Genomic DNA, 19,791 nt, shown 5'->3' on the forward strand with positions numbered 1-19,791 from the left:
TGGTGACAGAGAACTATTGTTTGTTTTTTTTTGAAGAAAGGATTTTTTTAGCTTTACGTAACACTAATAATACATTACTAAACACTACTAACACTAATTTACACTAATTGCGAAAATTACAGTACTGACTGTACTTGCAATATATGCTTACTATACTAACGTACTAACCACTTACATTGCACTACTAAAAGGCACCTAGATAACAACCCATTCACTCAATCTACTTTTTATTTTTATTTTTAATTAATTACAATGTTGCAGTATGAACAGGTAAGATGAACGAAAAGAAACGAGCGAAAGAAAACAACGACAACAATAGAACAACAGCCAAAGACTAGTGGAAAGCGAAGAGAACTATTGTTGCTCTTCATGTTTTCTACCCGGACTGAGATTTCAAACCAACCGCGGGGACCAGTGAGGGCGATAATTTGAATCCCATACAAGCCCGAATTTTTCCCAGACTTTCGTTTTCCAGCTGTTTTCATACCTGTAACGTAAGTCGTCTATCCGTAGTTCACTTATTATTATTTAACAATTATTCACCGAAGTGGAGGTGAATAGTGATGGATATTTACTGAGCCGCGAAGCGGCGAGGTAGATATCCATCGCTTTCACCGACACTGTTTTAGTATACACCACACAAGCTGAATAACTAATGGATCAAAAAATTATTTTATTTCTGACAATATACCGACAAATGGTATGAAATTTTAAAATCTCGCGCTCCACGCGGTAAGTCGATTTCTTATTGTAGAAAGTTCCGTCTCGCTTTCTTGCAGACAAATAAAACTTTTGGAGAGACTCGTTTAGTTCCTGCAGTGTCATTTCTTCAATTTTTCTGTGAAATTCGTCTTGTTATTGAAACCACGCTGAAACATATTAGATGTTTCATTGTTTTCATTGTAATTTAAGTGCTCGGCAGTTTTCGTAAACAAGGTATTGTATTTTCATTTTTCGCCACAGAATATGAGGTTGAAAAGATTAAACAACTTACCATTTAATGCCTTCAAACCAAGCTTTGTTGCTATTTACGTATCGTATCGAAATAATTTCCTCTGAAGTAACCGTGGCGAAACGGGAAGCTATCTTGTTTCTCTTCGGTTGCTCAGAGGTGAATAGTACTTGGCTAATCACCTCCGAGCTAGCCAATCAGCGCGCTCGAAAAGTACTATTCACTTGTGTGGTATATACTATTTTCATATATTTCAGTTTCATTTTTTCCCAATACAATATAGGTTGACAGTATTAAGCGATTGTGATAACTCAATAGAAATACAGAAGATACGGCTCGGTTGAAGATATGTTGCTAATGAATACAACTGAAGGTATTTGTTGGCTTCACACTACAAGCTAAGTTAGTTTCAAGTAAGCACTTGATTCAAGTGCACTTGAAAATCTCAAGTCGCACTTTAGAAAACTTGGCTTCAAACCTGGTGACAAAGTATACACTTGAAGCACAAGCTGTCAATCATCGTTCGCGGTAAAATCAGAAATGCGACTGCTCGCCGGAAAATCATGAAGCCTTTACAACGGAAAAACGTTTTTTGTTGTTTACTCTTTATTTTGTCTTTAATTTTAACTCAGAGAGTTTTAACATTACAGGAAATGCATAGGTACTTCATTGTTTACGAGTATTTGGCGACAAAACAAAAGAACAGGCGACATCTTCTGAACTGAAAATCGATGGTTCAGGCTGTCCGTAAAGATGAAATTCAAATAAGATCGTAAGTTTAAATCGGCTTTTCCTTCTTTTTTATGTTTACTTACAAAAAAGACTGTTCCATGGCGTCCACAAACTGCGAGGCGTATCTCCAACCATCCATTTTGATTTTTTTTAAAATTAATTTTAGTTCACGGCAAAATGTTTATCTGTCCTGGCACCGCAGCACGTGGCTTTCAATTGGTTTCCCTTTCCCTATTGGTCAAGTACGTTCTCAAGTGTGGTGTTGGCCATACTTGGCGGCGTACTTCGGCTTCTTTGAACTGCGAAAGTTTCCATGGTCACTAAGTAAAGTTCAAGTTGGTAGGTTTTACCCCTTCACACTCAAAGTAGGTTTCAAGTGCACTTAGATTATACTTACAAGCTCTAGTGTGAAGCCCCCTATTAAGAGAGCCAAGACAATTTTGTTATTAAATCGAAGGGAAACGAACTGCGGTCTCCAAAATACTTTAACCCTTTGACTCCTGAGCGCGCATTTACGCGCGCTTCCAAATTAGGGGTACATTTTGACCCAAAAAGGCTCATATAGGCCCCATATTTTGTCGAAAGACACTTAATTTGTCTTACATGAAGTTGTCTACGCACTCGTTTCACTCTCACTGAGTATTCGCCAAATTAGAGTAAATTTCCTCGAGTTTTTTTCAAGTCCTGTTCGCGAGCACTTTAAAAATGGCGGATCGTATTGATGACATGGCCGAAATACATCGAATAATCTTTGAAACGCCGGATAGCAGCGACGATTCCTTTTCAAGTTGGTCCGATAATTCGGGTGAAGATTCTGGCAGCAATTCAGAGTTGGAAAGTGCCGCAATGCCACGTGGTGTTGAACAACGTGAACAAGCAAGCACCTCGACCGCTCCAGCACGTCGAGTATTGGTTGGAAGATGCCGCCAACAACAAAGAGCTGCTCAACAAAACCCACCTATCGAGTGGAGTGCAACTAACGAAAGGTTCTTTGTCAGAACTTTACACTTTACATTGTACATATGCAATAACTCAGACGAATTGAATGAAAACAAAGTTATACATTGTTTGATTATCTTGCCTTTTTTGTCAAATATAACTAGACAAGAGAATTTTTTTTCGGTTTTTGTACTTCACAGAGTCTAAATACTTCGCAGAATTGCAATTTTTTCACTTTTCCATTATACAAAGGTGAAAATTTGAACAAGAATGTATGTAAAAGATCCATTTTTTCTCATTTCAGCCGCCATTTTTAATAAATTATTTTACTGGTTAATCATTAACCAAAAGTTAATAAATTATTTGGAATCCTTGACATGTCTACTTTCTAAATATGTATGGTTATAGGTACTTAGCTCTCAAAGGAAAGTTGGTAGAGGCTTTTTTTATGAGTGCATGTCATGATTAACAAGAAATTACTGAAAAACTCAGGAGTCAAAGGGTTAACAGGGAATAAATCGAATTTAGACCAGTCGTACTTCCTTTTAATTTATTTTAGCATATTTTTCAAGACGATTCATGATCAATGATGCTTTGTACTAAAGAAAAGTTAATCCATCACATTCCCTTTGCCTTTCCATCTCACTCAGCGAAGCTTTAGTTGTACGGTATTTCTTCTCTTTCTCTCTTTTTTTAATTTTTATTTATTTATTTATTTGCAAATGAAATGCAGTTTTCTACTCGACTCTGAAAATCTCCCTTAACTGTTTAATCTATTCATTCCAGTTTTCATTTTCCTAGACCGGTTTCTTTGATAAAGGGCATGATTGCAATTCGCTCAATTCTTGTGGTTCACATCTGCGGGTGCATCTCTGTTTCCCTCTACACTGTTCCGTAGACCATAAAACAAATAGATTGACATACCTAGGAAAACCAACAAAAATGTTTCACTGAAGGTCGCCCATGATAACAAAAAAGATAAAAGAAAACGAGAGAAACAAAAGTAACAAAGAAAGACAAATAAACAGACGGACAGAAAGAAAGAAAGAAAGAAAGAAACTAAAGAAAGAAAAAGAAAAACAACAACAACACAAACACAAAACAAAGAAGCAAAGTTGGCTAGATGTGCCCTTCCTCTCAAACGGCCTAGGAACTGTTGGTTATTGGTTTCTGTCGAAGTGGAAAGCTACGTTCTTGGACAACTGAAAAGAACAATTAAGACCACCCCTGCCCCCATTTCAATGAAGGAGAAATGGCGCGTTTCATTTGCGTGCAAATTCATAATTGATTTTGGGAGTAGGGGTCTTAATTTCTTATTTTATTCTGTCCAAGATTGAGGGTCGCCATTAATTGTTTCCCCGCCAGTTGAGAGTGGGCTTTCGTACATTATGCATGCTTTTGCTTTCCTACTGAAAATCTCCATCTTAAATGATGATCAATTTTTTCTACAAAAATGCAAATGCTCATTCTCATCCGCAAAAAGTCACTAAAAATCAGTGCTTGGGTAATGCTCATAATAAACACCTTTGGGTTGTGTTAACAGGGAGTTAACTCTAATAACAGCGTCTTCAAGTTAACCCAGTAAACAATCAAGGCATCTACTCAGCCCAGTCTTTCCTCGGTTATTTGAATTCTGTGGCATTAGTAAGGGAGGAGGGGGGGGGGGGTTTGACATTTTCCGTAGGGGTTTTACTTTTTAAAACGTTTGAGTTTCATTTTTCATTTTCTCTTAAAACATTTTTATTTTCATTTTGTTGAAAAAAAATTTCCGGGAAAAACGCGATTAAAAATTATGCTTGAACAATGCTTACTCCTTTTGCCTCACTAAAATGCTCGGAAAAATCCTAGTATAATGTACAAAAGCCTGAAGGAGAGGGTCACACCACCCCGCTCCACCCCACCAAGCTAGCCACTAGTTTATGTGGCTTTTTCTCAAAAATCGTTATTTTTATTTTATTTATTATTTTTCGTTTTATTTATCAGTGGATATCAGTGTACAATAGAACACAAACTCACCAATTACCATCCAAACAGCAAATCGTATCCACGTCAAATAAGAGAGCTTCAAGATCAGGAACACGTTGATGAACACTGAGACAAGCGGGAGTATGGGAACACAGGGGACCTTAAATGATAGGGGCGTTTTATTCTGGGGCAGCCAGAGAAGGAGAAGAATGGAGCCAATCAGTACCGAAGCTATCAAGATCACAGCTGTGATAGCCCACCACTTGGCCTGTGATAACCCATGCAAACCCCAGATAAGCAACGCACTGAGTCCAACGAAACCAATACAACTTGTAACCATGGCAGCTAACGCTAACAAAGCGGTCCTTTGTGACGGCTGTCGAGCTTGCTTCACAATTAGTAGCGGAGAATCGTCGTCTTCTGAGTTACTAGTATGCGTGTTCAAGTTAGCCTCCTTGTTCTTTGCTTTGACAAGGCCAACAGTCTCTGGCTGGTACCTTAGAATCAAGACACACAAGGCGACGATGGAGTAGGCCAGCAGCGTGCCAATAGACAGCATCTCTACCAAGTCGTGCAGGTTAAAAATAAAGGCAAGGATTGCAGAGAACACTCCTGATATCACTGTGGCAATCATTGGAATTTCAGTTCTTGGATGAACTTTAGCGAGAAATCTGAAAAGGAACGGTAACGTAATGAGAGCATTTTAAATTATGCGTCCTGACTAAAAAAGAAGCCTGTTCCAGGCGTTCATACAGCGGGAAACGGCGCGAAACAACCTACGATGCGCGTGAAAGATAATTAGATGGAGACTTGAGAGAGAAAACCTCGAGTCTTCCACCCAATAAGAAACGTGCCAGAGCGGTGTTGAAGTGACCTTTATGTTGCCTTTATTAAGTCCCATTGTGTACTCATTTAGGTCTATTAGTTTGAAGTGAATTTCTAATTAAGAGAGACAAACACAAACGCCAAAAACGTCACCGTTCCAGGCAACGTGATCAGAGTCATAGATATATAGGGCAAACATACAAACAGTGATTGGTTGATTGTCAGACGGAGTATTTCTAACAACTTGTAATGTCTAGTGCACCGAAATCAAAGCTAATACTTTGTTGTATGGAATTATGGGGTGATCTTATAAGTATACACATGGTGTTTTTTTCTCGTCCGTGAGAAATAAGTAAATTTTAAGCCTTAAAATCCCCACATGCTTCTATTTTCTCGCAAGAAGAATGCAAATAAGATCATTGGTCAAACGTTTCCCGCAAAGTTGTTGGTTCTTATCATTCATGGATATACTTTTCGGCCTGACAACGTTTACCTCAATCGAGTGTATATTGCCAGGTTTTTATTAAAACCTGGATCAGTGTATAATGCAAATTCCACGGATTTCATTGGCTCAGCGACCATGGTATATGAGCCATTATACCATGTCGGACAAATCGAAATCAACTCAAGACCTAGCAATATTTCTTGATTGTTTTTAATAAAACATTTATTCCACTCACGCTTATTGGACATGAGATGACTATAGCCAACTCGGTACTCCGCGCCTCGTTTACTATCTATCATCTCACATCCAACACGCGTTCTTGGAATAATTGTTAAATGTTCTTACTTGAAAATGAGGCCATCACTTGCCATAGAGTACAGCATTCTGGGTAAAGGCACGAGCGCTCCAAGTAGAGATGACGTCAGTCCACAAAGGGCTCCGATAGCGATAACATATTTGGCCCAGGGTGCACCTCTCAAGGCGAATACTTCAGATAATGTTCCTTCTTGTGGGAGGGTACTGTAGGGCCACATTAGCGTAAGAACAGCTGATGCACTGAAATATGCCACGAAACAAATACCTGTTGTTGGGTTTGATTAAAAAAAAATGCAAAGTTTGATGACTATTGGGGACGGTTATTTAAAAACAGAAAGCTGACTCAGATGGGATCCTTTTCTCGCCTGGCGGTCATTTCTTATAATCAATTATCTCAAGTACCTCAAGTATAAAAAGAGCCTTTTTGATTCCAATTTCGAGGATCTTATTTCTGAAAAATTGTGGGCACGGTAGCGCTTGTACGTTTCTCGCACTGGTCATGAGGCATTGTATTTTTTGACGATTTGCTATGTCACAAACAATAGTTAACTCTGATGTCGTGTGACCGCAACCAATATCAGTTTGTCTCGCGAGCTTCATTGACTTTTAACGGCTAGGGGGTGATTTTATGACAGTTTTTCACGAACAAACTACAAACAACCGAAAGAGGATGGGTTTTTTTACATTCGCCGGCTCGTCAGCCTAGTTTCGAGCCACTTCATCAGCTTGTCAGGAGTGCTCGTGACGGTCACGTGAAAAGCCTAAGACATATTTTTGTGACAGGTGCCGGGTTAAAGTCTGAGTTTTTCGCATGTGATTGGAATTTCCGGGTATGCAAAACAATGCTAGCAGGGTTCCCTCGATCCCTTCCCCGATTTCACTACGAAGATAGAGGAATACAATCTGCAATAAGGCCCGCACCTTATGAACATTGGTTAACTTACCAAGTGCAAAAACGATTGAGTAAGGTATCGTTCTACTAGGGTTCCGAGCTTCCTCTCCTGTAGTTGCAATCACATCAAAGCCAACAAACGCATAGAAACATGTCGCTGCCCCAGCCATCACCCCAGAGAAGCCATACGGCGCGAAATCATCCGTCCAGTTCTTTGGCTCAGCGTAACACGCACCTACACACACCACGAACAGTACCACGAATAAATTAATCCCTGTTAACAGTGTATTAAGCCATGAAGTTTTCTTTATGCCTGTGACCAGAACGATGGTTAATATGAGAGTTACAAGCACGGATAACAGGTCAGGATATTCTGCAATACCTGTAGCATGCATCTCACCGATAGTGGAGATGGTGAAGTTTTTAATTCTGTTATGAAAAAGAGAATCAAAATACGAGCTCCATCCTCTGGCCACTGAAGATGTCCCGATGATATATTCCAAGAGTAGGTTCCAGCCGATTACAAAAGCGCACAGTTCTCCGATGGTCACATAGCTGTACACATAAGCAGAGCCGGCTTTAGGGACCCGGGCACCGAACTCTGCATAACAGAGACCTGAAAGAACAGAGGCGATGCCGGCAATCAAAAATGAAATGACGATACTTGGGCCTGTGGTATGACGAGCGACGTCTCCAGCCAACACATATATACCGGCTCCTAGCGTGCCTCCAACGCCAAGAGCAGTTAAGTCAAATAACGACAAACAGCGGTTGAGTTGCGTTGAAGTTAAGGTGTTTGGATCGACGAACTTTTTGCGAGTAAATCTTTTGACGAGGGTGCCCATTAGAAACAACTTCCTTTGTAGCCAATATTCGATTGTCTTTCGAACTGCTGAAACAATGTCTGTTTTCTACAACCATTATCAAATGACAATACGGGGATGCGATTATACCTTTTTGTCACGCTATTTTATACGAAAACGTGACCCGATGGAATCACGTTACTTTCGACTACCGGTGACACCGGTAGGACACAGTATGTCCACTTGACTGAAATATCAAACACCTATGCTCGTATTGGTTAAATTACTTAACAAATGTACGAACATAGAGAATTAAAAACATTTGTCCCTAATTAGTTCAACTCCGGGTGTTGAGTTAGAGGGTGTTGGATCACTTGCATAGTAAGGTGCCTTCGATTGACCCTACTCTGGAATAGGAATACATTCATACATACAATGATGACAAGACGGTTTTGAAATTATTGGAGTACAAAATGGTTCTTAAATTACAATGTGTCAGCCAAAGTTTGCAGCAATGTCTTCCCAAATTAACTTAAGAGAAATCTAACAGCTACTCTGTTTATTCTTATTCCGGAATACGGTCAATTGTAATCGAACGCAACCTAGATTAAAACGTTGACTAGCGACAATTTACTTTGAATTTCACTCTGAGAAGTCCTCAGTTCACAAAACAGTGACCGTTGGTTTTTTTTTCTTACGGTTAGATTTATTCGCGACATGTTTTAATTAGAAAAAGAATTTGCTCACAATAAATTGAAATAAATGACCCTCCTGATTTAATTTGAAAGAAACAACATAAAATCTACTGTATTTTTTTTTACTAAGAATATGTAAAGTTTGTCCATCTTTTAGTGTATTTAGTCTACTTGTGATTTTTAAATCACCTAAACGTACGCGAAAAAACCGCTATATAAACCGTTACAATTATTAACTGACCTCTCCCCCCCCCCCCTCATTTTACCAAATTGGATAAATAAATAAAATAAAACAGTTGATGCAATGAAATTTCTACAATGTGGGTCTCTAGAACAACCATGTTTATTATCTTATAATTAACTGAATAAGTTAATTTCTTACATCTTGGCTTTACTTTTATTTGTTTAAACTGACATTCTTAATACAAACAGCTACTAGACATATTACTAAGGAAACTCAGTAAGGCCAGAAAAAAAAGGGACAAATTTATAGCAAGTACATGTCTAGTGGCTTTTCTTATCCATAATACTTTCTATAAAACAATAAAACCAACTAACTACACTGTAAATTACAAAAAGGCTACCTAGCCAGCATTTTCGTGGCTTTAAAATAATTTTCTGCTTGCTTCTTGCATTGAGAAGACTTGAACAAGAGTTGATATATCAACAACAAAATGAAATACGTCTCATTCTTTCATCCATTGTTAAGTTAATTAATCCCTACATCATTAGAATGATGTATGGAGTCTTCATAGAATGTCATAGAATGCTGAGTTGTTGCTTGTTGTTGATATATCAACAAAAGGGCTATTTTTTTTAACTCGTTCATGCGTTGCACAACCATCTTTTCTTTAAAATCCAAGTGTCTGGGCATCATGAACAGAATCATATTCAGCCCTTGCTCTCCCAAAAAATACACCTGTACTTCAGGCCATTTTGCTTTTAACCCTCTTGCATACATAAGGGAGAGGGTTAGATGCCAGCCCCCTTAAAATTTTTGTTTGCAACAGTTCTAGGCACAACTACCAGATGCAGGACATTCTGCTGATAAGACTACCCAAGGTCATTCAATTTTTGAATAAAAATAACATCACCTTGTAGAGGGCATCAAATGTATCACAGCGGGGGTCTGAATTTGCTTGTGCACCTGAGGGTTTATATGAATGTTTGGTTTTCTCAAAAGAGTTGATAAGGTAATTTGACCACCTTAAAGAGACTTGAGTACTGACATTTCGAGCGTGAGCCCTATTTGATGAAGGACTCACACTTGAAACGTCAGCATTTGAATCTCTTTACAGAGGCCAAATTACGTTATCAACTCTGCTGAGAAAACCAAACATCCGTTTCCACTCCCCACCGACACTACCACAGTTTCTAAGTTAGAAACAACCCTCTTATCCGGGGGCTTTTATGTTTGCTAGCCATGCAGTCTACACTACAGAAAACAGCATTGTGTCTTGACTACAAAATGCTAATTTTGCTTCATTTGTTTAACTCTAAAAGGCAAACTTCTAACACTGCCTGCCTAATACACATTACAACTTAGCCTGTGGGGTGCTAAGGATAAGGATGCATTGTTTAAAATAAAATGTTGGGTTGAAATTGCACAGAAGCACTGGAATGCACACAAAACCTAAATGTTTTAATTGTCACACTAACAAAACTTACTCAAGCATGGTTGAAACTGTGAAAATGTGACCAATGCATGTATAAGAATATTCTCTTTGGTTATGAAGCTGAAATTTCAACAGTACAGGAAAGACAGCACTCTAATTATGCTACAAACATGAGAAGATACAAAATATGCAGGGCAAAAAACTTTTTTTTTATTCCACTTGCCAATTGGGCGAGTAACGTTCAGATTCTGGTTGTCCGAAAGTTAAATTCACTAGTCCTAAAAAATTATTAAAGTGAATAAGAAAATGTCATAAAAAAAGTAGAAATTGTATATTAATCTGTTTTGTACCAAATCTCTAGTATTTATTTTAACAGTTATTTCAATTTATGTTGTTCTTTGCACTTTTTGATAGAACACCATTTCATACAGACACATCGGGGATCACTCACATTCTTTATACACGACTTGAGAAAATGTAGGACATCTATAAGGCATTAAAACTGCGATCTAAGATGACTCCTTTGACCCCTCGTCAATTTTCCGGCTAATTCACTGTAGCGGCGCCTGCTCTGGTTTTTCTTCATTTTTAGCTCATTGAAAACAAAAGTAATGAGAATGGCTCTTCTCGTGACTCACAAGAGAATCCGTGACGGCGAAAACCAGTGGCGGATGATCCACCATAAAGCCGGCTCGCTTTATCGGCTACTGTCGGATACTTGCGGCACACAATGCAGAACATTTCATTCTTATCCGCGTCAATTTTAACCCACGGAAATTCTTTTTTCCATGTTGGTTGGAATTTTCAAATTCGAATTTCTTCATATTTTTTCACAGGTTTTATTACTTCTTTAATAATCACAAAACTTGCCACAACGGTAATCGCCTCGTTCAAGTGTTCATGAAGCCTTGTCTCAAACGAGGTCGTCATTTCCATTTATGGTATGTGGATCCCAGTCTTCATCGAAAAAACAGAACCAGATATTCTCGGAAAACAGAAGCAAAAACTGGAAAGTTACCGTGAAAAGAAACCAAACCTCGCGAAACTCAGGCTAGTTTACAATGTCCAAAATGCTTGGGAACTCAGACCTCAGTAGAAAAGAACATCTTTTTTTAGGCAAACTCTACTCGTCCCGTAGGACAAGTGCTTTTGGAAATCCACTCGTCCGAGATACGAGAGTACTCGTCTCGGACGGGCGGACGAGTGGAAGTTTTTTGCCCTGATATGCTTGTCAATTTACAGCTATTTTGAGTGAGCTTGTATGCAACAATACTGAAAGATCATCTTGATATTTGTTTATAATCAATTAACAGCTGTTGCCTTTTTAAAACAAAATTCTGCACCGAAAATAGTTTTATTAAATAGTTTGCATTTACTCTGACTTGTTAAAACAACAAAAGAAATGTTGGAAATATTTTATTTCATGCATATCACACCTTATCAGTATTCAACAAGTAGACCCCTTCTAGTTACTGCAACCCATACTATCTTTCAGTATTTCTGTGTATGCTTGATTGCTTCTGTGCGATGACTTTTCTGTGCGATGACCTTTCTTGAAAGAGCTACAAGTCAATACAATCTACTGTACAGAAGAAGATGGTGGCTGTACATTTTACCAAAATACCTTGCAAACCTAACATAACCAACATGCACAAAGAAAGCCATTACTTTGCAAGATTCGTCTCTGTACTAACAACATTGTGTATGCTAGGTTTGACAGTTTTAGAACTTATCGTTGCATTTTTTATGGTTTTCTTACTCTAAGAATCATATATAAATCTACCAGTCACCATCTTTTTTGGTACAATGGATTGCATTTGTTTCAAGATGTTAGCTCAGTGTTTCGTGCCGTTTCAAGCACTGTTCATTACGAAGCCCAACCAAACGAAAAAAAGCTACCCTGAAGACAAGTCCTCCCTCAAAGTATGCCCTTTTAACGGATATGACACGTTCAGAATTTAATGGTATCTCTCTAGATTGTTACAGTTTAACATACAGCGTAAAGCCCTTACAACAAAATGGGGATGCCAGCCTGCAGCATCCTTTATATTACTACCTTCCTGCTGTACAAGTAGAAATGTCCACATCCACATTATCGCATCCTGTAGTTGGTTGAAGTTTGATAGTTACAGAGCTCTCCATTAAAGTTCACACCGATCTTAAAATCAAGATCACGCTGAAATCAGATAAAGATCATTTTATGAGATTTTAGTATTATTTTGATTTGATATGATCATTAATTTGTTGTTCCAGAAAATATCCACACCCCATTTCACTGGAAGTTCAAAATTAGCTTTGGCTTTTGAGACACCCCTTTCAACAAAATTTCACCTTTCATTTTAGATTTTATGATGTCATACAGTCACTGCTTATTGTCAGGAAGCTTGAGTTCATTTGTGTAGAATGATCGGGCAACCATATGACATCATGGAATTCAAACTGGCAGAATCAGAAGATTTATGAGTGAAAATAGGTGATAATAAAAATTAATAAAATTCTTAGAACACTAAAATGCTGTCTCTACTTTTCCAACTGAGCTTTCAAATAAACACAATGTTTGCAGCAATTTACAATTTAATGCCAATTTGATGTGCAAGTGGAGATTCCTTTTAAAGATGTAACAGTTTCAAACACTTACATTATTTCTTGGGTTTGGTTGCATTTTGAATTCACCACTCAACTCTTCCCCATACTTGACTGTCAAATAGTCCTGAAGGTAAAACACTGTTTGCTTCCAGTGGGTATAATGGCAGTCTGGAGCTAAGTGGAAAAAAAGATACTCCTTTAGCCTCTTAAGCTCCTGTTAAACAAACAACCCATCCACTGGTCTCCAAATTTTACTAACAGTAATAATTGGAAGAAATTGATGAAACTTCACAACAATAAACAGCAAGAGAATTAGACATTAATTGAATGTTACTAGGGTTCAAAAGTCTAACATGGTGTTCTTAAAGAATTGAAACAGTTTGGACTTGGTACTAAATGTTCGGTACATGTAGGCAACCTATTTACTTTAAATTTAACAGAAGAAAGTGATTAAGTACCACCAAACCTAAAAGTTGGGGTGAGCATTAATTACGTTTTGTGATTTTTGCTAATTAGGTGCTTATCATATGACGTTACTAAGCTACTAAGCTATGAGCTTCATTGATCGGTTAGTCATAAGCTTGTATCATAGGGCCAGCACAGTATAGTATAGTATAGTATAGTATAGCATAGCATAGCATAGCATAGCATAGCATAGCATATCATAGCATAGCATAGCATAGCATAGTATAGTATAGTATAGTATAGTATGGTATAGTATTAGCTAGTATAGCCTTCTTAATTAGCAAATAAATAAATTTATTCTTTCTTTTTGTCTAAATTTTTTGTAAATTTATTCTTTCTTTCTTTTTTTGCCGCCTAGATTAGCTATGCTACCTGCGGCGCCAAGAAATTGTAAATGTAAAACCCTATTTAACTACATATTTAGCTATTTTTCATCTTCTATTTACAATCACGCCCCTTCAATGTCACACAACTTTGGTTTGGGCCTTTTGGCGGGAGTCTATTGATTCAGCTAAGACGTCATTCGCTACTCAGGGTACAGCAGTCAAACCTGACTCAATAAACTTGTTGCCCAAACCTCTCATTATGTGGTTATTGAGAGCGTCTGAGTACATTTGATTGGCTATATTTCAGGATAAGGACAAATGACGTTTTCTCCACAATGAGTTAAGAAACCATTTTACAAGACACAATCAAGTAACTGTCAAGTATCTCTTTTTTAACACCTCTTAACAAACCAAACTTGATAAGTATAATATTTTTTATTCTGATGACTTTAATTAAATCCCTATCTAACAAATTAAAATTAAAGTACAAACAAAAAACAAATACTAGTCTTCCATGCTGTCAAAACTTGTTAGATAAGGAAATAACCTTGGTTGTCAGCATAAATTGGGATCATTTCACTCTCCTATATTGTTATTGTGCAAGCAAAGTGCCAAAAGATAAATCTGCAAACTAACCAGTTGAGAAGCCCGTTCTTTTGTGACAATGTGTGAACTCGATGGTAAAGAAAGCAACAAGGGCATGTATGTAATCATTTCTCCGACAGTACAGCTGGAAAGGAGCACTGAAAGATAAATCTTCCTTTTTTACTGTATGCAAATCGATTTCCTGCAAAAAAAAAAAAAAAAAAAACAAATTCTAGTTACTGGTAAGTCATGTTTATTTATTTTAATTCTAGGATGATGGATGGCAGTCCTATGATGGGAAGGTGATGTACTAATCAATGTTCTAGGAACATGAAACTGAACTTTTTGGCAAAAATTTAGGGGAGCAGGGATGGCGCATTGGTGAGAGCACTTGCCTCCCACCAATGTGGCCCGGGTTCGATTCCTGGACTCAGCTTTATATGTGGGTTGAGTTTGTTGTTGGTTCTGGTCCATGCTCCCAGTGATTTTTCTCTGGGTACTCCAGTTTTCCCCTCTCTTCAAAAACCAACATTTCCAAATTCCAATTTGATTCAGAATCTGAGGGCCACAGGTTTGTCAGTTGTAACCGACTGTCAAGTGCCACCCTCATTAAACAAAGTTGATTGATTGATAGGATAGTGGGGTTTTAAATTCTGGCAGCACATCCCTACCCAAAATTCAGCCTTACCTTGACGACACATGAATTGGTAACAACTTGTTTGGCCTCAACTACATCTACCAGGGGTTCAGTGAGGGCCACATGTCGGATACAGCTCATGTCAAATCCATATACATTGTCCCACCCTAAAAGCACATCACATAATGGAATTCAAAAGAAAAACACTAACAATAGAAAAAAACATTGAGTATTATCAAAAACTGGATCACTGTATAATGGAACTCCAAGGATTTCATTGGCTTAGCAGCCAGGGTACATGTATATGAGCCATTATACCATGCCTGAGAAATAGGGAACATTAAATTGTCTTTTTGGTGGTTCTTGCAAAGCGAAATCAGCAAAATCTAGCAATATTTCTGGATTGTTTTTAATAAAACAATGATTCCACTCACGCTTGTCGGATATGAAATGATTATAGCCAACTCGGCACTACACACCTCGTTGTCTATCTATCATCTCACATCCAACACGTGCTAGGAGAATAAGTGTTAATTAAAAAAGGCAGTAAATATGAAACCAAGTGAAATTAAACCTACAATAAATTTTATCTTCTTTGTACTGCCTGTCTTCAATAGCACAGAGGAACAGTTGTGCCTTGTCTGGAAACAATAATCCACCAGGTTTCTGCAACAAAGAAGAAAAACACAATTGGACTAACAAGGAAAATCCTCCCCCTCCCCGTCCAAAAAAGGAGAGCTTAACTGCATGCTTACAGCAACCAATTGTCTAATTTATAACATCAAACATCCTTTCACCCGTAACAAAAATGAAGTGCAGGGTATTCAAGCCAGTCATCTCATGGTTTAAACACTTGACATCAAAAGGGGAAAGTGGGAGAAAGGGATGGGGGTGGGGTTTAAGAACAGCTAGCAGAAAAGAAAGAGGAAGCTATATGGAGAATATTTACGATAACTAGAGATAAAAGATCACGTACTTTATATTGACTGAGTGGGACCACAGGAGGGGAAACTATTTGGTTATTGGTCATGCATATGGGCCAAGTGTTTTTCCTATCCAGCCGTATTTGACTCAGTCAATAAGAGTTTTATTATATTCATGCCCAATCTAAAACTGTTCATAGTTGATTTGGAGGACATAATTACAACAGCTAGCTGTGAATATTTATCAGCTTTAATATTGCTTGTGATCACTCAAAATTTAGATTAGTCATGTGCCACAAAATAGCTCAAATCGCACCATGCAGACCTGTATCTGTTTCTAGCAGGGCTGTACACTTTTTTTCTGGCCCAATCACGCTAACGCATATTATCTCTAATAAATTATTTATGTATTAAGATGTGCACACAGCACATATGGCTCTCACACCGGAATTTTCTCAATAGTTTTGTGATAGAAGTGCAGGCGGGATCGTAAATGTCATAACAAACAGCTTTCACTCACCAACCACTTGTCTCTTGCAAATAACACAGTGTCCAGCATGGACTCATACAAAAGACAGTAGCCCATCCATTCACTGATGATTATGTCCACCTTGTCAACAGGCAATTCAACTTCTTCAATTTTCCCTTTGATGAGGGTAATAACTACAACAAAATTAAGAAAAAACGAACATGAATTTATTTACATTAATTACAGTGGGTGTCCATCCATTCATTTACTGAGCAAGCCAGACAGACCACAAATTAAATAGAAGAAAGGCCCTTGTAGTTATTTAATATGTAACTTAAGCAGTTGTGAAAAGAGAGCCTGAAAAAATTCAGGCTTGAATGGGATTCGAACCAATGACTTCTGTGATGCTGGTGCAGTGCTCTACCAATAATTGAGCTATCAAGCCAACTGGGAGTTATTCATATTGTAAGTTTGTAACATATCCAGTGAGGATTAAATTGGTATTATTATGGGTTAGATCACAAAGAAGACTAGATTTGATAGAGCAATAGAAATAATACATACAGGATTGGCAAGGGTTCTTTACCACAAAGAAGAGTCATTTTATGATAAGCAAAACCTGATATCTGTGCTCTGACAAAGGCATACACTGTTAGTAGTGCTTGCAATGCCAGGTTTTGAAACTCTTTGAGGTTGCCAATTTTCCCTATCAATTCAGTTGATATTAAAATTAATTTATGTGTTTCACTCCCCCATCAATGTAGCACCATAGTGTTTTTTTAGAAACTCGACCCCTAATGCATTAACTATTTTTAATTCATACCTTCTTCAAAGTTGTTATCTTTGATTATTTGTTTGGAATAGTCAATGATAGAAGAGAAGTCGACCTGGAGAGCAAAATACAGCATTGTAAAAGAAAACTACAGTTTACTGCTTCTCTTGATGACTCGGATGAGTGGCCTCAAATTCCATCAGGAAGCGGTTATGGGCAAGATTTCCCTTTTCATCACAAAACAAAGTGCAAAGCAGTGAATAAAACACTGGAACAAAGTTTCCTGAAGGAATTCAAGGCCACAGGAAAAAGATCTGGTGAATCTGAGCTAAAACACCAAAAAGCAATCTGAAAAATCATTTGGGTCGGTTATGCTCTCTGCCCTTCTGCCCCCAACTGAACAAAAAAAAAAAAAAACAGAAACAAAAAGAATCAGGTTAATTTTCAACCCACACAGTAATAATGCTCCTGGCTGCCTCATGTTCAGGAAATGAGAACTAAATTACAACCATAAGCCAACTGATTCCTTGATGTCAGGGGTTCACCGTGTACTTATCCAAAACCCTAGTGGGCTCTGAACTGAATTTGAAGAATTCTTTCCAAGAGTAAAAAGACCTGCCGCTGTAAATTACTGAAATGGTTTAAAAAAATAAACTACTCACGGCATACACATGTTTTGCACCAGCCTTGGCAGCAAACATTGATAAAATCCCAGTGCCACAGCCGACATCAAGGACAACCTTGTCACGAAACAGATGTCTGTTGTAGTACATAGCATTCCGGTATGTTGTTGTGCGTACTTCATCTTTTATCATTTCCTGTTGTGTAAAATGAAGAAAAATTTATGTTTTAGCTTGTTTCAAAATTTCTCCTAACAATATCAGCACACTAAAGTACTACAATGTTTCACTACAGTAACTTTATTCAAGTGTCAGAGTCAAAAGCAGTTACCGACTACGTACCAACAGTACAAGTAAAATGAGTATAAGGAAAGCATCTACTAAGAGATCTCAAAATTAATATCCGTGAAATATCAAGAAGAATGCCGTTTTCATCTGCAAATAGGCTGTAACTACACAGATCACAAAAATTATGACTACTGTCAACTCCCGTCTTGCGGACACCTCACTTTTTAAGGACACCCCATTATTATGGACAGAAGTTATAGCCCCGATGAGCAACAACTCCTTAACATAATTCCCGCTATTTTGGATTTTTAATATTTCAGACACCAAATCATGCTCCTAATTAAAGGTGTCCACTTTTTAGTGGGACAAAAGGTAACCCAAGCTCTACATACAAAGGACATACAAAGTGGGTAATTTTTATTCAAAAATCATTTGTAATTTTGATTTCAAATAGGAAGTGGTTTTCTTCCATACAAAACCTTAAAATTTTGTTATTATGCAATGGTGACTGTGTAGCATAAATATATCGTAGGTGATTGCAGCATTACAAAGGTCAACATAATATGCTAATAGGGCTTGCGCTACCTGTGCACAAATAAAACATAACCCAAATTAAGTTGCCCTCATAAAAGGGTAACGTCTCCAAACAGATAATGAAGAAATACAAATGTTAAATAATTAGTTGACATTAATGACAAATAAATATATTTAAATAATAAGTAAATAAGTCAACAAAAAAATGCATGAGTAAACAATTAAATAAATATCTATATAAATTGGGGTTGCAAGAAACCGTAAAGAAAATGGGTTAGCTAAATACTGCAGCATTATTCTCAAGTATTAAACGGCTTAAAGTAAAGTGTGCGTGCTATTCTCTTGACTCTCGAACATACATTGTGGAAGCAATAACATTGTCATCGATACGCAAGCTTTAAATATTAATGTTTAATTTCCATAACAGTTTACGTTGCCTCTCCACATTCACGAACCTGTGACGAATTGATTAACACAACAGCACCAGACGGACGAGTGCAAGGATACTTCAGCTATGATAAGTAATCGTGAAACAAGAAATCGAGTCAATATAAACGCAACAACCTTTTAAAGACTTACCTCGTGAATTCCTGCACAGGCAAACAGAGGGTCCACGCGGGTAATGCGTCAATATATCAAACAAAAAAGCATCGTTAGTACACGATCTTTGTCCTGAGGAAAACAAGACCTGATTCACAAATGCTTCTTACCGAAATGGGCGTAAGAATCAAAGTAGTAATCTGCGCTTGTCATCTCAGAAGCAGACGGTCGAGAATTCGGCGTTGTGGAAGGCTGCTTTAGACTTTGCTCCTTGGTAGCCTTGTCGACATGATTCGCCGTTGCTGAATCGACTTCCATTCCATTGGAGGACTCCTAAGGTAACGAAAGGCATCAAATTTTTTGTATTTAGGATTAAAACTGCGATTCAAACGCACATTACCTCGACTTTCGCCACTTTTGCTTTGGTTTCCATTATCTTCCTGCACGTGCAGTCTGTCAATTTTCACAATCCGAGCCCACTGTGTAATGCGGTAACACAACAAAGAATATGCTCCAAGTTTCGGCGCGAGAAAAACGAAGAAAAACGCGGGAAATCCCGCATGGTGCACCTGCACCTTACACAACCCTTGAAAGCTGGAAACCTGTCTGAAAAGCTACGAAAAAAGATAGTTTAGTGTGAATTGATGTGTATGCATATAGTTATTGGATTTGCATGTGTGAGGCAGACCATGGTCTGGCCCAGGGCCCATTAGATATAAAAAAGCGCTTCCGCACGAGCTATTACGATATGTGTACGCGTATGCCATAAATAACTGCACCCTTTGTCTGTACTCCTCTACTCTCAGTCGGAAGTAACCTTGTTCCCAGGGCCTTGGGAACGAGGTTGAGTCGGAAGGGGCATCCGAT

The 19,791-nt window shown here is 38.0% G+C and overlaps 2 protein-coding genes across 3 annotated transcripts; both read right to left on the reverse strand.

Annotated features, from left to right (window-relative positions):
• Positions 1-3,281: 3,281 nt before the first annotated feature.
• On the reverse strand, positions 3,282-8,369 carry LOC146486181 (cationic amino acid transporter 2-like). 2 transcript variants are annotated; one of them, XM_085099085.1, is made up of 5 exons: positions 7,118-8,369; positions 6,204-6,438; positions 5,070-5,259; positions 4,640-5,039; positions 3,282-3,547 (listed from the first exon to the last, which is right to left on the reverse strand). In XM_085099085.1, the coding sequence occupies exons 1-5, from the start codon at positions 7,908-7,910 to the stop codon at positions 3,462-3,464; spliced, it is 1,704 nt and encodes a 567-aa protein (XP_084955211.1). In that variant the 5' UTR covers positions 7,911-8,369; the 3' UTR covers positions 3,282-3,461. The 2 variants fall into 2 exon arrangements, with proteins under 2 accessions (XP_084955211.1, XP_084955204.1); XM_085099078.1 differs by having other exon boundaries at positions 4,640-5,259; positions 7,118-8,368.
• Positions 8,370-8,884: 515 nt separating this feature from the next.
• Positions 8,885-19,418, reverse strand: LOC146486182 (protein arginine N-methyltransferase 1-like). The gene is made up of 11 exons (XM_085099097.1): positions 19,325-19,418; positions 19,095-19,257; positions 18,964-18,974; positions 17,605-17,760; positions 16,994-17,057; positions 16,222-16,364; positions 15,357-15,444; positions 14,830-14,945; positions 14,193-14,343; positions 12,818-12,939; positions 8,885-12,355 (listed from the first exon to the last, which is right to left on the reverse strand). The coding sequence occupies exons 1-11, from the start codon at positions 19,355-19,357 to the stop codon at positions 12,272-12,274; spliced, it is 1,131 nt and encodes a 376-aa protein (XP_084955223.1). The 5' UTR covers positions 19,358-19,418; the 3' UTR covers positions 8,885-12,271.
• Between the last annotated feature and the right edge of the window lie 373 nt (positions 19,419-19,791).

Source organism: Pavona decussata, unplaced genomic scaffold (genome assembly GCF_977016875.1).
Source record: "Pavona decussata unplaced genomic scaffold, jaPavDecu1.1 SCAFFOLD_21, whole genome shotgun sequence".
Lineage (NCBI taxonomy): Eukaryota > Metazoa > Cnidaria > Anthozoa > Scleractinia > Agariciidae > Pavona > Pavona decussata.

Excerpts from the sequence above, each read along its gene's own strand:
- LOC146486181 (XM_085099078.1), bottom strand. The coding sequence starts at position 7,910 with ATGGGCACCCTCGTCAAAAGATTTACTCGCAAAAAGTTCGTCGATCCA. Across the intron at positions 5,260-6,203 it reads AGTGATGGCCTCATTTTCAA|ATTTCTCGCTAAAGTTCATC; the intron begins GTAAGAACATTT and ends GTTCCTTTTCAG. Across the intron at positions 3,548-4,639 it reads TGCTGTTTGGATGGTAATTG|GTATGTCAATCTATTTGTTT; the intron begins GTGAGTTTGTGT and ends TGGTTTTCCTAG.
- LOC146486182 (XM_085099097.1), bottom strand. The coding sequence starts at position 19,357 with ATGGAAACCAAAGCAAAAGTGGCGAAAGTCGAG. Across the intron at positions 19,258-19,324 it reads CAAAAGTGGCGAAAGTCGAG|GAGTCCTCCAATGGAATGGA; the intron begins GTAATGTGCGTT and ends TCGTTACCTTAG. Across the intron at positions 15,445-16,221 it reads TTGCAAGAGACAAGTGGTTG|AAACCTGGTGGATTATTGTT; the intron begins GTGAGTGAAAGC and ends TCTTTGTTGCAG.